Below are 13,532 nucleotides of genomic sequence, written 5' to 3' on the forward strand. Positions count from 1 at the left end.
TATTTTTTTTTCTCTGTCGCTGTTTTTTGATTTTTGGTTGTGTGGCGTTTGATTTTTTATTGATAATGTTTTTTTTACAGCAAATTCATCCACGATACGATGGAATTATTGATAATGATCGAGAAGCCAACTCAGCAATAAGATCATGATGAATTTGATTGAATTGGGCGGAAAAAAATGGATACATGTATTTATTTCAGAGCTTTATTGAGAAAGACCCTCATTACTGTATTCGAGAAGTGGTCTGAAAGTTGGTATCGGTAAAATTATTATTCGGAGCATTGTTTTCTTATCGACGCTATTTTATTTTGAAAAACATTGATCGAGAAATACGTTATCATGATTCGAAATTGTGTTTGAACTGGTGAGTTGGTACACCTGACTAAATTAGAACTCGGCTGCTCCGATTTTTCCCAAAATTGTCGTTTTTTACATTTGGAAAGTCTTCTATACAGGAAAATATTCGAATGTGTCGAAGAAGTTGCCTACCTACTCTCGAGGAAAACAATAGATTCGAAAGGTGGCGTTTTCACTTCGTATTTCAACGCGATTTTGATGTAAAACTGGGTTAAAAACCGGTTAGTTGGCATCATTGGCTGAATAAGATGCTAAATTATTGTACTGCGTGGCCCCGAAAAATCTATTTTTTGTGCAGAATTGCCCATTTTTAAGTTTGGAATGCCCTTAAAATACAAAAAAAAATATTTCACGGTGTCGAAAAGGTTGCCTACTCTCAAGGCAGAAAATTAATTCGAAACGTGGCGTTGTTACTATTTTATAAGAATATTGATTGATCGAGAAACGAAATTTTGATTTTAAACTTCGCCTAAACTAGTAAGTTGGTATCCCTGACTGAATACGATGCTAAATTTGAATCCTCCGATTCCGATTTTTCCCGGAATTGCCTTTTTTTTTACCCATAGGAGGTCTTTGAAATGCATACGTGAAAATATTTGCACGTGTCAAAAAAGTTGCCTACTCAAGGCAGAAAATGAACTCGAAACGTGGCGTTTTTACTACTTCGAAGAAAAAATTGATCGAAAAACAATTTTGATGTGAAATCACTGAAATAATGCTTAAACCAGTAAGTTGGTACCCCGGACTGAATTGAATTGCAAATTTGAGCTCAGCGGTTGCATTCTACCCACAATCACATTTTTTCGCATTCGTAAGGTCTTTGGAATGGAAGAAAAAGAGAAAATATGTCGAAGAAATTGCCTACTCTCAAGGCGCAAAAATTATTCAAAACGTGGGGTTTTTCAACAAAAATATCATTATTTTTAAAATGAATGGTGGTTTTTATCTTGAAATACGGGAAATTGGCACCCCTGATTGAAATTAATTGTGAATTCGGACTGCACGCACTCGATTTACCCCCCCCCCCCCGACACACCTTTTTTTTTATGCAAGTGAAGATGTTAAAAATGGAGAAAACCTCGAATTCATTTGAACGTGTTGAAGAAGTTGCCTACTCTCAAGGCAGAAAAATAATTCGAAACGTGGAGTTTTTTAACGAATATGTTTCTTTTTAAATGCAAAGCAGTCTCAACTTTTTAATGCAGGAAATTGGCACCCCTGGTTGAAATGAATTGTAAATTCGGACTCGATTCACCCCCCCCCCACCCATACACGTTTTTTATGCTCGTAAAGGGGTTAAAAATGGAGAAAAACGCTAATTCATTTGAACGTGTTGAAGAAGTTGCCTACTCTCAAGGCAGAAAAATAATTCGAAACGTGGAGTTTTTCATATTTTAATGCAAAACTGCGCTGAAGCCGGTAAGTTGGTATCCCTGACTGAATACGATGCCGAATTTGTACTCCGTGGCCCCGATTAATCTGATTTGGTTCAAAATGGTCTATGTTTACGTTTGGAATGTCTTTAAAATACAGGGAAATATAAAAATATTTCACGGTGTCAAAAAAGTTGCCTACTCTAAAGGCTGAAAATAAATTCGAAACGTGGAGTTTTTACGATTTCATAAAAAAGATTAATCGAGTGCAATTTGATATGGATTATGGAATTATATTTGAAGCGGTAAGTTGGTACCTCTGACTGAATTGAATTGCACATTATTTTAAACTCAGTGTTTCGGATTCTCTCCCAAATCACATAATTTTACATTCGTAAAGTCGTTGAAATTGAGCGAAACGATGAAATATTCCAAGGTGTCAAAAAAGTTGCCTACTCTCAACTCACTCAAGGCAGAAAATTAATTCGAAACGTGGTGTTTTTGCTATTTTATGAAAAAAACTTGTTCGAGAATGAAGATTTTGAAATGAAACTACGCCTTGACCGGTAAGTTGACATCCCTGACTGCATATGATGCTAAATTCGAACTCTACGGCTTCGATTTCTCCCAAAATTGCCTTTTTTTGATTCACCTACAGAAGGCCTTTAAAATATTATAGAAAAATATGAAAATATTCGAAGATGTCAAATAAGTTGCCTACTCTGAAGGCAGTAAATTAATTCAAAACGTGGCGTTTTTACTATTTTGAGGAAAGAATTGATCGAGAAATTGTGCTTGAACTGGTAAGTTGGTACCTCTGATGGAATTAAATTGTGAATTTGAACCCGGCAGCTCCGGATTATCCCCAGATTTGCATTTTGTACATTCGTAAGGCCGTTGAAATGGAGAAAAATGAGGAAATATTTGAAGATGTCGAAGAAGTTGCCTACTCTCAAGGCGCAAAAATCACACAAAACGTGGGATTTTTTCAGGATTTAAAGAATAATATTAGTCTCGTGTGTAATACTGACGACGGTTTTAGTCAATTGAAGGAGGAAAGTGATCGTGGATCTGATAATCTAATTATTTCATGTTCCATCTCTCCTGTCCCCTCCCCCCCCCCCACACATCACAATCAATAGAAAATACAACTTTTCGTATAATATTTTTTGAACAAAATATCTGGATACCTGAAATGAAATTTCGTATTCAGTTTTTTTGTGCGGTAAGTTGGCATCCTTGAGTAAAATAAACTCATAATTTGAGTTTAGAATCACTACTTCAAAAGCCCCTTTTTACAATTCACTCCGAAATAATATGAAATTCGTGTTCGAGAGCCTCAAAAATATCTATTTTGATATGCTACGTGATATTCGAAGTGATTTTCGAGTTTTGAACCTCCCTCTCAGACGTCCTTTTTGGGTTTTACGCCAAATTAATATCAAATTCGTGTTCGGAAGCCTCGAAAACGTTTATTTCGATATGCAACGTGATATTTAAGCTCATTTCTGAGTTTTAGCGGGTCTTTGAATCCATTTCCGAATCTGTGCCTTGATTTACATGGTTATGCAACCCATTCGACTTAAGCTAAAATCGCCAAACAGCGTTAAAAACGGCCGAAAAAGTGGTCATGTTATTAGGAGAATATAGGATATTAGCAGGTCTCTAGTATCGAAATTCGAAACCGAGTTAGTAGTTCGCCGATACTTCAACAGATGGCAGCACGCATCCGTGTAGAAATTAATTTTCGCATTTATTCGAAATTCAGTTGACGTAGTTCCAAATTATTCCGATAGATGGTGTCAAGAATTAATAGATACGATTGTTTTTTGTTTACATTTCAGTAGATGGCGCCAAGCGTCCGTGTAAAATGGAAATTTGCTATTTTTCGAAGATTTTTGATTAATAATTATTGATCAGTTAATCGAATCAGAGCATATCAGAGTCGTATTTTTCTTGAGATTTATTCGTGTGTAGGGGTTCTCAAAGTGGGGAAACCGGAATTCATCGATGGTGTTTCTATCATTATTACTAGGTGAAATCGTCACGTTTTTAAATGGAAAATTAAATTATCAATTATATTTGGATCTGGACTTGAAGTTGTTTTTGACTTTTGACAATTTTGACCAATTCGATATCTTAAATTGAGATTTTGACAACAAAGCATGATTTTACGTATTTCGATTCAAACAATTTTACAGTACACAAAATGTTACGTAATAAAATTATTGTGGTAAATTGAATAATAAAAATGATCCACTGGAAATCAACAGAAGGAGAAAAGGATACGACAGGCTTAAATCGAAAAAATGAAAAGATAATCGAACTCGCGACCTCTCGAATCACATTTTAATAATTTTTCAAATTCCTTTCCCAGAACACAAGAGAGTTGGAGGGGTACAGAAACGTAAAATGCATGCAATTATGCAACTTCTTCAAAATGCCATCAATTGTTCTCATAATTTTAAATTCAAATTTCGAAACATTTCATCGAGTTTTGGTAGGTACTTTTTAGATGTTTTTATACATAGCATTTTAACGAGTTTTAACAATTATTTAAGCAATTTTTGCAAAGTTTGACGCAATTTTTGGTTGCTTTGAAGTGATTTCATTTTGCAAGTTTTGCACTTTCATGGTCTCTAACGGAATAATTTTTGAAAAAAAATCACTACTTTTTCACTTCTTTTTTCACTACCTCTTTTTAATCAAATTTTCAGAAAGTTATCCACTGGAACCCCCCCCCCCCACCCTCAAACACAAAAAGTTAACAAAGTCAGATTTTTCGCAGGAAAATTTTCAAACAAAAAAAACATGAAATCGGAAAAATATTTGTATGCAAAGTATTTTCCAATTTCAATCAAAATTATAAAAAAAAAAAAAATACAAAATGAACGCATTACTGAATTTTTTCATTTTTTCACTACCTACTCTTTTTGACTAAATTCACTACTTTTTCAATACTTTCACTATAGTCCGGCATATGACAATAGGAGTAATTGCACCCCCCCCCGCCGATCCTCCGGGACAGTATTTTTCTTAAAGGGGACATCCTAAGGAACATTTTAAAGCAAACTTGCCAAAAAAAAGTTGGCTTTACTTACAAAATGGCGGCCATTTTGATTGACCGGTCAGCCGAAATCGCAGATTTTGCGTTTTAATATAGGACTTGAACGAACTTTTTCAAACTTTACAGAGGTAGATCGAAAGATCATGCAAAAATTTATCACCTGCCAAAATTTCAAGTGCTAAAGTGCGTTTTTCGATTTTTGGTGAATTTTTGAAAATCGAATTTAGGCCAAAAATCAAGAAAAAAATCAAAATTTTACCAAATTGACCAAAAAAGCTGAAATTTGGGATATACCCTATTTTCGACATGCCAAATCGATTGGAAACGGTTTCAACTCGTTTTGAGCAGTTCTGGAGCCTCCAGCAGATTTTTGAATCTCGAAATTCCCACAAGATTCCATCAAATTGGAGTTGTAAGCTAAAATTTATTCTAACAACCAATTTCAATACGCTACGAAGTACTGCAGGTGAATTTCAAGTCGTTTTGGATCCTCCAGCGTCTTTTTGAAAATTCCTGAAGCCTCCAGCAGATTTTTGAAACTTTAAATTTTCACAAAATATCATCAAATGAAGATGGAAATCTGAAATTTACTCTACACTCCAATTTTAACACCCTCTGAAGACGACTTCAAGTGGGTTCAAGTCATTGTAGGGCCTCCAGCGACTTTTTTGAAAATTACTGGAGCCTCCAGTAGATTTTTGAAACTTGAAATTTCCCCAACATTAATTTATCAAATGGAGTTGGCAAGCTGAAGTTTACTTCGCAGACGACATGGTGGTTTCAAATGGTTTTGAAGCTTCCAGCTACTTTTAGGAAATTTCAATTTTCCAAAAAAACGTCATACAACCTTTCAAAAAGTCGCTGGAGGCTCCAAAACGACTTGAAATTCACCAGCAGTCAACTTCGTAGCGTATTGAAATTACCATAGTTTGCATGAATGAATTTCGACTCTCCATCTTAGTTTGATGATATTTTGGTTTCAAGTTTCAAAAATCTACTGCAGGCTCCAGTAATTTTCAAAAAAGTCGTTGGATGCTCTAAAATGACTTGAAATCCACCAGAAGTCGTTTTCAGAAGGTGTTAAAATTGGAGTGTAGAGTAAATTTCAGCTTTCCATCTCCATTTGTTGTGAAAATTTCAAGTTTCAAAAATCTGCTGGAGGCTTCAGGAATTTTCAAAAAGTCGCTGGAGGATCCAAAACGAATTGAAATTCACCAGCAGTCAACTTCGTAGCGTATTGAAATTAGTTTGCAGAATGAATTTCGACTCTCCATCTTAGTTTGATGATATTTTGGGGAAATTTCAAGTTTCAAAAATCTATTGGAGGCTTCAGGAATTTTCAAAAAGTCGCTGGAGGATACAAAGCGACTTGAAATTCACCTGCAGTATTTCGTAGCGTATTGAAATTAGTTTTTAGAATAAATTTTAGCATTACAACTCCAATTTGATGGAATTTTGTGGGAATTTCGAGTTTCAAAAATCTGCTGGAGGCTCCAGAACTGCTCAAAACGAGTTGAAACCGTTTCCAATCGATTTGGCATGTCGAAAATAGGGTGTATCCCAAATTTCAGCTTTTTTGGTCAATTTGGTAAAATTTTGATTTTTTTCCTCATTTTTGGCCTAAATTCGATTTTCAAAAATTCACCAAAAATCGAAAAACGCACTTTAGCACTTGAAATTTTGGCAGGTGATAAATTTTTGCATGATCTTTCGATCTACCTCTGTAAAGTTTGAAAAAGTTCGTGCAAGTCCTATATTAAAACGCAAAATCTGCGATTTCGGCTGACCGGTCAATCAAAATGGCCGCCATTTTGTAAGTAAGGCCAACTTTTTTTTTTGGCAAGTTTGCTTTAAAATGTTCCTTAGGATGTCCCCTTTAAGAAGAAAGTTGTTCCGGAGGATCGGCGGGGGGGGGGTGCAATTAATCCTATTGTCATATGCCGGACTACTACACTGAAACTGATTCACGACTGTGAATTAATCATTTGTAACCCCTCCCAAAAACACCCAAAAATTCGAAAAAAAAACTTCAAAATTGAGAAAAAATAGAAAGCAATTTTTTTAAAAATTTAAAGCAATTTTTAAAAAAAATTTTCTAGGTAAAAAGAACTGCTACTTGATAATTAACAGAACAAGTCATAAAATCAGAATTATTAGCCGAAATTTCCGAGTCGCCCCGGAGGGGGGGTGAAGGAGGTCAACAATTTATCCAAGTTTGAATTTGATGGACAAAAAAAATTCCATATTGAAACAGAAAATTTTGTGAAAAAACAAGATTCAGGGAGACAAAACAAATAGATGGAATTAAAATTCATCGAAGTTAATTTTTTTCCTAATTTTTACAGAGAACCAAAAAAAGTGAAGTAATAAAGCAGAAAATTTTCGTCAATTTTGAAAAGAAAAAATCAAGACAAATGTAGGTATAGATGCAGGAAAAGCAAGACGCAGGACTTTTATACAGCTGAATACCCTCTTTTGTGCATCCTGGTTTCTGTACTTTTGTCTTGAAAATTTCCAAAAAGTTTTGATTTTTTTTATGAAACTTGAAAAAAAGCTCTTCTTGTTTATATTTGTATGTTTCATCTCTCAATCGATTCATTTCCACGATTTTTTTTCCTTCTGAGTTTTGAGTTTTATTCGTGGTTTTCAAGTTCTATTTGAACACACAAAAAATCAGACTTCGTGGTATCTAACATTTTTTTTTTTTTTTTTTTGAAAAATCACTACTTTTTTCAACCTAACTTTCAGAAAGTTCTTCACTCGAACCCCCCCCCCCCCTCACTCAAAAAATAAACGATTTTTGACGAGAAATTTTCAAAAAAATTTAAATTGGATTTGTGGACAATTTTTTTTTTAATTTCATCAAAAATGAACTTTTTTAAAAATGACAGTAACTTTTGAGTGACTTATAAATGGCAAGACAGGAGTACATTCGTTATTTCAAATCGTATAGAAGATCTTTTCTTTTTCAAATTTCATTTTAATAAAAATTAAAACTTAAAAGAGATGAAAAACAAAAGGAAACTTTGAGAAACATCATAGTCAACGAAATAATCCATATTTCACACGAATTTCTTTTCAATTTTTCCATTTCCATCTAAATAACTGAAAATGGTCCGAGATCCCAAAAACCCAACCTTCACCTCATCCACCAAACTCAATAAACAACCACATCGCACTAAGCTTAGCAATACATTTTATTCAATGATTCAAAAAATATACACAACGGCATGATACAGTACTTTAAAAAAGCCAGCTTTAATTTATATAAACACGTAAAATATAATTTAGGTTTGTTTTCATCCATTTAAAACGTTATTAAATAAAAAGCTTATTACATTATCGGTGTGACTTAATCGAAAGTATATAAAAAAATGATCTATAATAGCCCTCGAAAACAAAAAAAAAAAGCGCAAGCTACACACGTCGATTCTCTACTAACCAACGACGCTGGTCCCATTATCAAAACAGTAATAAAGAAAAAAAAAACATCGCGTCGCGATTTTCACGAAACACCCGGTATTCGTTGCGAAAAATTTAAACTTTACGAATCGTTTGAAAAAATTTGTATACATAAATTGACCGTACGGTATCAGTCGGCGAATCTCGAATTATTATTTTTTATTTTTTAAACACATTGTGAACACATCGATGTACTTGATTGGGCACTTAACGGTGGGGAGTGTACGTAGAGGGTATTTATTAATTTGAAAGCTTTTCGAAAACTTTTAAACATCGTCTGGTTAATTATTCATCGATTAAAAACGTACATATTTATATAAGTTTTAAAATAGTATAGAGAGAGAGGTACTCGAAAGAAAGAGAGAAAAAAAAAGAAAAGAAAAAACAGGAGAAATTATTCATACAGCAAAACTCACTTATAACGTATTAAAAATTAGATATTTAAATGCAACTTATACACAAACAATCATTTAAATAATAAAAATCATATAGCGATAACAAACGTGTTTTTTTTTCATTAAATTAAAATTATTACGTATAAAAATCACAAAAAAAAAAAAAACATAAATTGTGAACTAACAAAAAATCAAACGAGAAAATAGTCGATTTGGATAATATAGTAGGTATAATTTATAGTATATGTAATAAAACGCGGGAGGGAGGTAAATAGGAGGGAGACGTTTATAACGCGAAGTTTTTCTCTAGAAATTTATTAATTAGGTATTATTTAATAGCGCGTAAAAACACGTTTACGAAACGATAAAATAATGAAATAAAGCGATCTGTAAACAACCGTTTTTTTGTTTTGTTTTAGATAAATCGATGATTAGGTATATTTTTGTTTCATTATTTTTCATTTTTTTTCTTTTTCTTTAAAGGTGGTGGAAAATTTTTAAATGCGATAAACAGATGTGCTTAGCTTGAGGTAGTGGTCTCTGTTTTCTTTTCTTCTTCTTTAGCTTCTGTAAACAAAAAATAATAAAAATTTAAGTAATATAAATTAATTTACAAAATTACAAGTACTTTGGTAATTTTTTTTAATAATAACATAATAATTATTGTAATTTTTCTACTTTCACTAATTTTTTTTTTCACTCGAGAATTCAGTAAAACATTATTTCAGATTTTTTCCCCCATTTTTCGTACGATTTTTCATATTTTTACTCTCCTCTCCTCTCCCCTCCGTTCGCTCTCTTTCCTTAAATTTACCAAACACGAACATCGTCTCGAAAATTCTCGCAAATAATTCTAAAAATTCGCAATCATAAAAATGTAAAAAAATTTCAAATAATTTATCCCCCTCCCTCATAAACAAAAAGAAAAATCAAATCTTATTACAAATTCTACTGATTCATCACACAATATAAATGAACGTGAACTGACAAAATAATAATCATTCAAATCGTTAAATACAAATTTTCATTTAAAAATTGCAAAAAAATGTCTCAAAATTTTCGAAGACTTAAAAAAAATCGACTAAGAAGAACCAAGCATCGAACAGAATCAGAAAATTTTAAACATTTTCCCTTTTTCTAATAAATATGTAAGAAACGCCAAAAGTCAACTCCTAAAATATTCGAAAGTAATAAAATTATCTTATGTATGTTTTTCTGCTAAAAAAATATACCTAATTTTTCTCAGATTTTAAAATTTTGTCATCTTTTTCAGTCGACAAAAAATTGTTACCAACATATTTATTTTGAATAGGTAGCCTAATTCTACATTTTTTGAATTTGTCATTTTCAAAAAAAAAAAAAAAAAAAAAAAAAAAGTCATTTGGAAGGTCATCGACACTTGTTATTTGTTCCAAAATGAAAATTAATCAACGAGGAAATATTTCAAGATTAAATCATCCAATGGTCTGTAATCGACTCTCTTTCCCCTCGACTACTTTTCAACACTTTTGAATATTTTCATGAGGTAACTAACTATCAAAAATAATGATAAATTTCTTCTTTGAAAACTGTGAAATATTCAAATCGGGTTTTTTCACACCAATAACTCGAATCATGAACCCCCGCCCCTCCACAGACTGTCCTCTTTCTTGCCACACTCGGTCAATTCTCGCGTCAGAAATTATTATACAGTATGACACAAAAGTAGTGCTCAGTGGCTTTTATTTTCAAGTGGAAAGAGCTAGAGAGATGAATGAAGCGGCGTTGAAGAGGAAAAAATAAGGGCTTTCAAAAGCGACCTTGAAAATTTCAGACCCATGGACAGGGTGTCCACAAATTATAAAACCGGTTTGTTCACGAAATTCAAACTGGTTTTTATTGGTGCAATGTATTCTACATACTTACTAAGGCAACAAAAACGTGATATGAATTTTTTGAAACCGGTTCATTAATTTGCAACCAGTCAACAAAAAATACCCACAAATTGTAGACAGAGAAAAAAGCTTGAAACAAAAGTTGTAGAGCGTGAAAAATTACACAATTTTGTCTAATCACATTTTGAAACTGGTTCATTGGTTCGCCTTCAGCAACCAGTTTTTGACAATCAACTAAAAATTTATTGGAGATGGAGAAAAAAACTTGAAACAAAAGTTAAAGAGCGTGAAAAATTGAACTATTTTTGCTGATTGGATTTTGAAACCGGTTCACTAATTTGCAGCCAGTTAATGAAAATGTTCCAAAAATTGTGGATATTGAAAAAAGCTTGAAACAAAAGTTGTAGAGCGTGAAAAATTGAACCATTTTCGCCGATCAGATTTTAAAACCGGTTCATTGGTTCACATTTAGCAACCAGTTTTTCACAATCAACTAAAAATTGAAAAAAGCTTGAAACAAAAATTGTAGAACGCGAAAAATTGAACCATTTTTGCTGAACAGATCTTGAAACTGGTTCATTAATTTGCAACCAGTTATCAAAAATTACCTAAAAATTTGGAGATCGAGAAAAAAGCTTAAAACAAAAGTTGTAGGGCGTGAAAAATCACACAATTCTGTCTAATCACATTTTGAAACCGGTTCATTGGTTCACATTTAGCAACCAGTTTTTGACAAACAATTAAAAATTGGAGATGAAGAAAAAAACTTGGAACAAAAGTTGTAGAGTGTGAAATTGATTCATTTTTGCTGATCAGATTTTGAAACCGGTTCACTAATTTGCAGCCAGTTACTTATTGAAAATTTTCCAAAAATTGTGAATATTGAAAAAAGCTTGAAACAAAAGTTGTAGAGCATGAAACATTGAACCATTTTCGCTGATCAGATTTTGAAACCAGTTCATTAATTTGCAACCAGTTATCAAAAATTACCTAAAAATTTGGAGATCGAGAAAAAAGCTTAAAACAAAAGTTGTAGGGCGTGAAAAATCACACAATTCTGTCTAATCACATTTTGAAACCGGTTCATTGGTTCACATTTAGCAACCAGTTTTTGACAATCAATTAAAAATTGGAGATGAAGAAAAAACTTGGAACAAAAGTTGTAGAGTGTGAAAAATTGAATCATTTTTGCTGATCAGATTTTGAAACCGGTTCACTAATTTGCAGCCAGTTACTTATTGAAAATTTTTCAAAAATTGTGAATATTGAAAAAAGCTTGGAACAAAAGTTGTAGAGCATGAAACATTGAACCGTTTTCGCTGATCAGATTTTGAAACCGGTTCATTAACTGGCAACCAGTTATCAAAAATTACCTAAAAATTGGAGATCGAGAAAAAAGCTTAAAACAAAAGTTGTAGGGCGTGAAGAATCACACAATTCTGTCTAATCACATTTTGAAAACGGTTCATTGGTTCACATTTAGCAACCAGTTTTTGACAATCAATTAAAAATTGGAGATGAAGAAAAAAACTTGGAACAAAAGTTGTAGAGTGTGAAAAATTGAATCATTTTTGCTGATCAGATTTTGAAACCGGTTCACTAATTTGCAGCCAGTTACTAAAAATTTCCAAAAATTGTGGATATTGAAAAAATCTTGAAACAAAAGTTGTAGAGTGTGAAAAATAACACAATTTTGTGTGATGACATTTTGAAACCGGTTCATTGGTTCACATTTAGCAACCAGTTTTTGGCAATCACCTAAAAGTTGAAGATGTAGAAAAAAGCTTAAAACAGTTGTTGTAGAGCGTGAAAAATTGAACCATTTTTGCTGATCAGATTTTGAAACCGGTTCATTAATTTGCAACCAGTTATCAAAAATTACCTAAAAATTGGAGATCGAGAAAAAAGCTTAAAACAAAACTTGTAGGGCGTGAAAAATCACACAATTCTGTCTAATCACATTTTCAAACCGGTTCATTGGTTCGCATTTAGCAACCAGTTTTTGACAGTCGACTAAAAATTGAACTATTTTTGCTGATTGGATTTTGAAACCGGATCACTAATTTGCAGCCAGTTATTGGAAATTTCCCAAAAATTGCGGATACCTATTGAAAAAAGCTTGAAACAAAAGTTGCAGAGTGTGAAAAATAACACAATTCTGACTGATCAAATTATGAAACCGGTTCATTGGTTCGCATTTAGCAACCAGTTTTTGACAATCACCTAAAAATTGAAGATAGAGAAAAAAAATTGAAACAAACGTTGTAGGGTGTGAAAAAGTGAACCATTTTTGCAGATCAGATTTTGAAAATGGCGTTAATTTGCACCCAGGTAACTTTCGATGGCTTGCTGCGAATTAATGAACTGGTTTCAAGATCTGATCAGCGAAAATAGTTCAATTTTTCACACTCTACAACAACTCATGTTTTATTTTTTTCTCTATCTTTAATTTTTAGGTGATTGTCAAAAACTGGTTTCCAAATGCGAACCAGTGAACCGGTTTCAAAACGTGATTGAATAGAATTGTGTATTGCTCAATTCTTGTTTTCAAGGAAAATTTTCAAAATTTTCAAGACAAAAAAACCTGAAAAATATTGAACAAAATTTTTGGACCATGTCCTCTATAAAGATGGTCAATATTGAATTACGATTATTTACAACTCGTTTACTCAAATTGGAGTCGAGATAGTTTTACTTCATGACGAACATTTCGAATGAGTTTTGTCCTAAGAGCCGAGGGGGGGGGAGGGTGATTTCAGTTAGACTCTTTGAAACATTATTGAATTTACGACGTAGAAAATCATTGGGTGTAATTTTGATCTACAGATTTGGCCAATTTTGAACGTCCTAGTCGGAGGAAGGGAGAGGGGGGGGTGGTAGAAAGATTAAGAGGAAAAAATTCTCAAAAATTATTATATTATACTTTTTCAAACAAATTTTTCGGAAATTTTGACAAAAAAAGAAGTCTTCTCTGCAATTTTGATACAGAAGTTGTTTTTTTTTA

The 13,532-nt window shown here is 32.7% G+C and overlaps 1 protein-coding gene across 1 annotated transcript in view; it reads right to left on the reverse strand.

The window, feature by feature from the left end:
- Positions 1-7,976: 7,976 nt before the first annotated feature.
- Positions 7,977-13,532, reverse strand: part of LOC135834728 (synaptic vesicle membrane protein VAT-1 homolog-like) — a 122,047-nt gene continuing 116,491 nt past the window's right edge. Inside the window, exon 9 of the mRNA XM_065348691.1 lies at positions 7,977-9,221. Within this exon, the coding sequence (XP_065204763.1) occupies positions 9,175-9,221 (47 nt within the window). The 3' untranslated portion in view covers positions 7,977-9,174. The remainder of the gene's footprint in view (positions 9,222-13,532) is intronic.

Source organism: Planococcus citri, chromosome 2 (genome assembly GCF_950023065.1).
Source record: "Planococcus citri chromosome 2, ihPlaCitr1.1, whole genome shotgun sequence".
Classification (NCBI taxonomy): Eukaryota; Metazoa; Arthropoda; class Insecta; order Hemiptera; family Pseudococcidae; genus Planococcus; species Planococcus citri.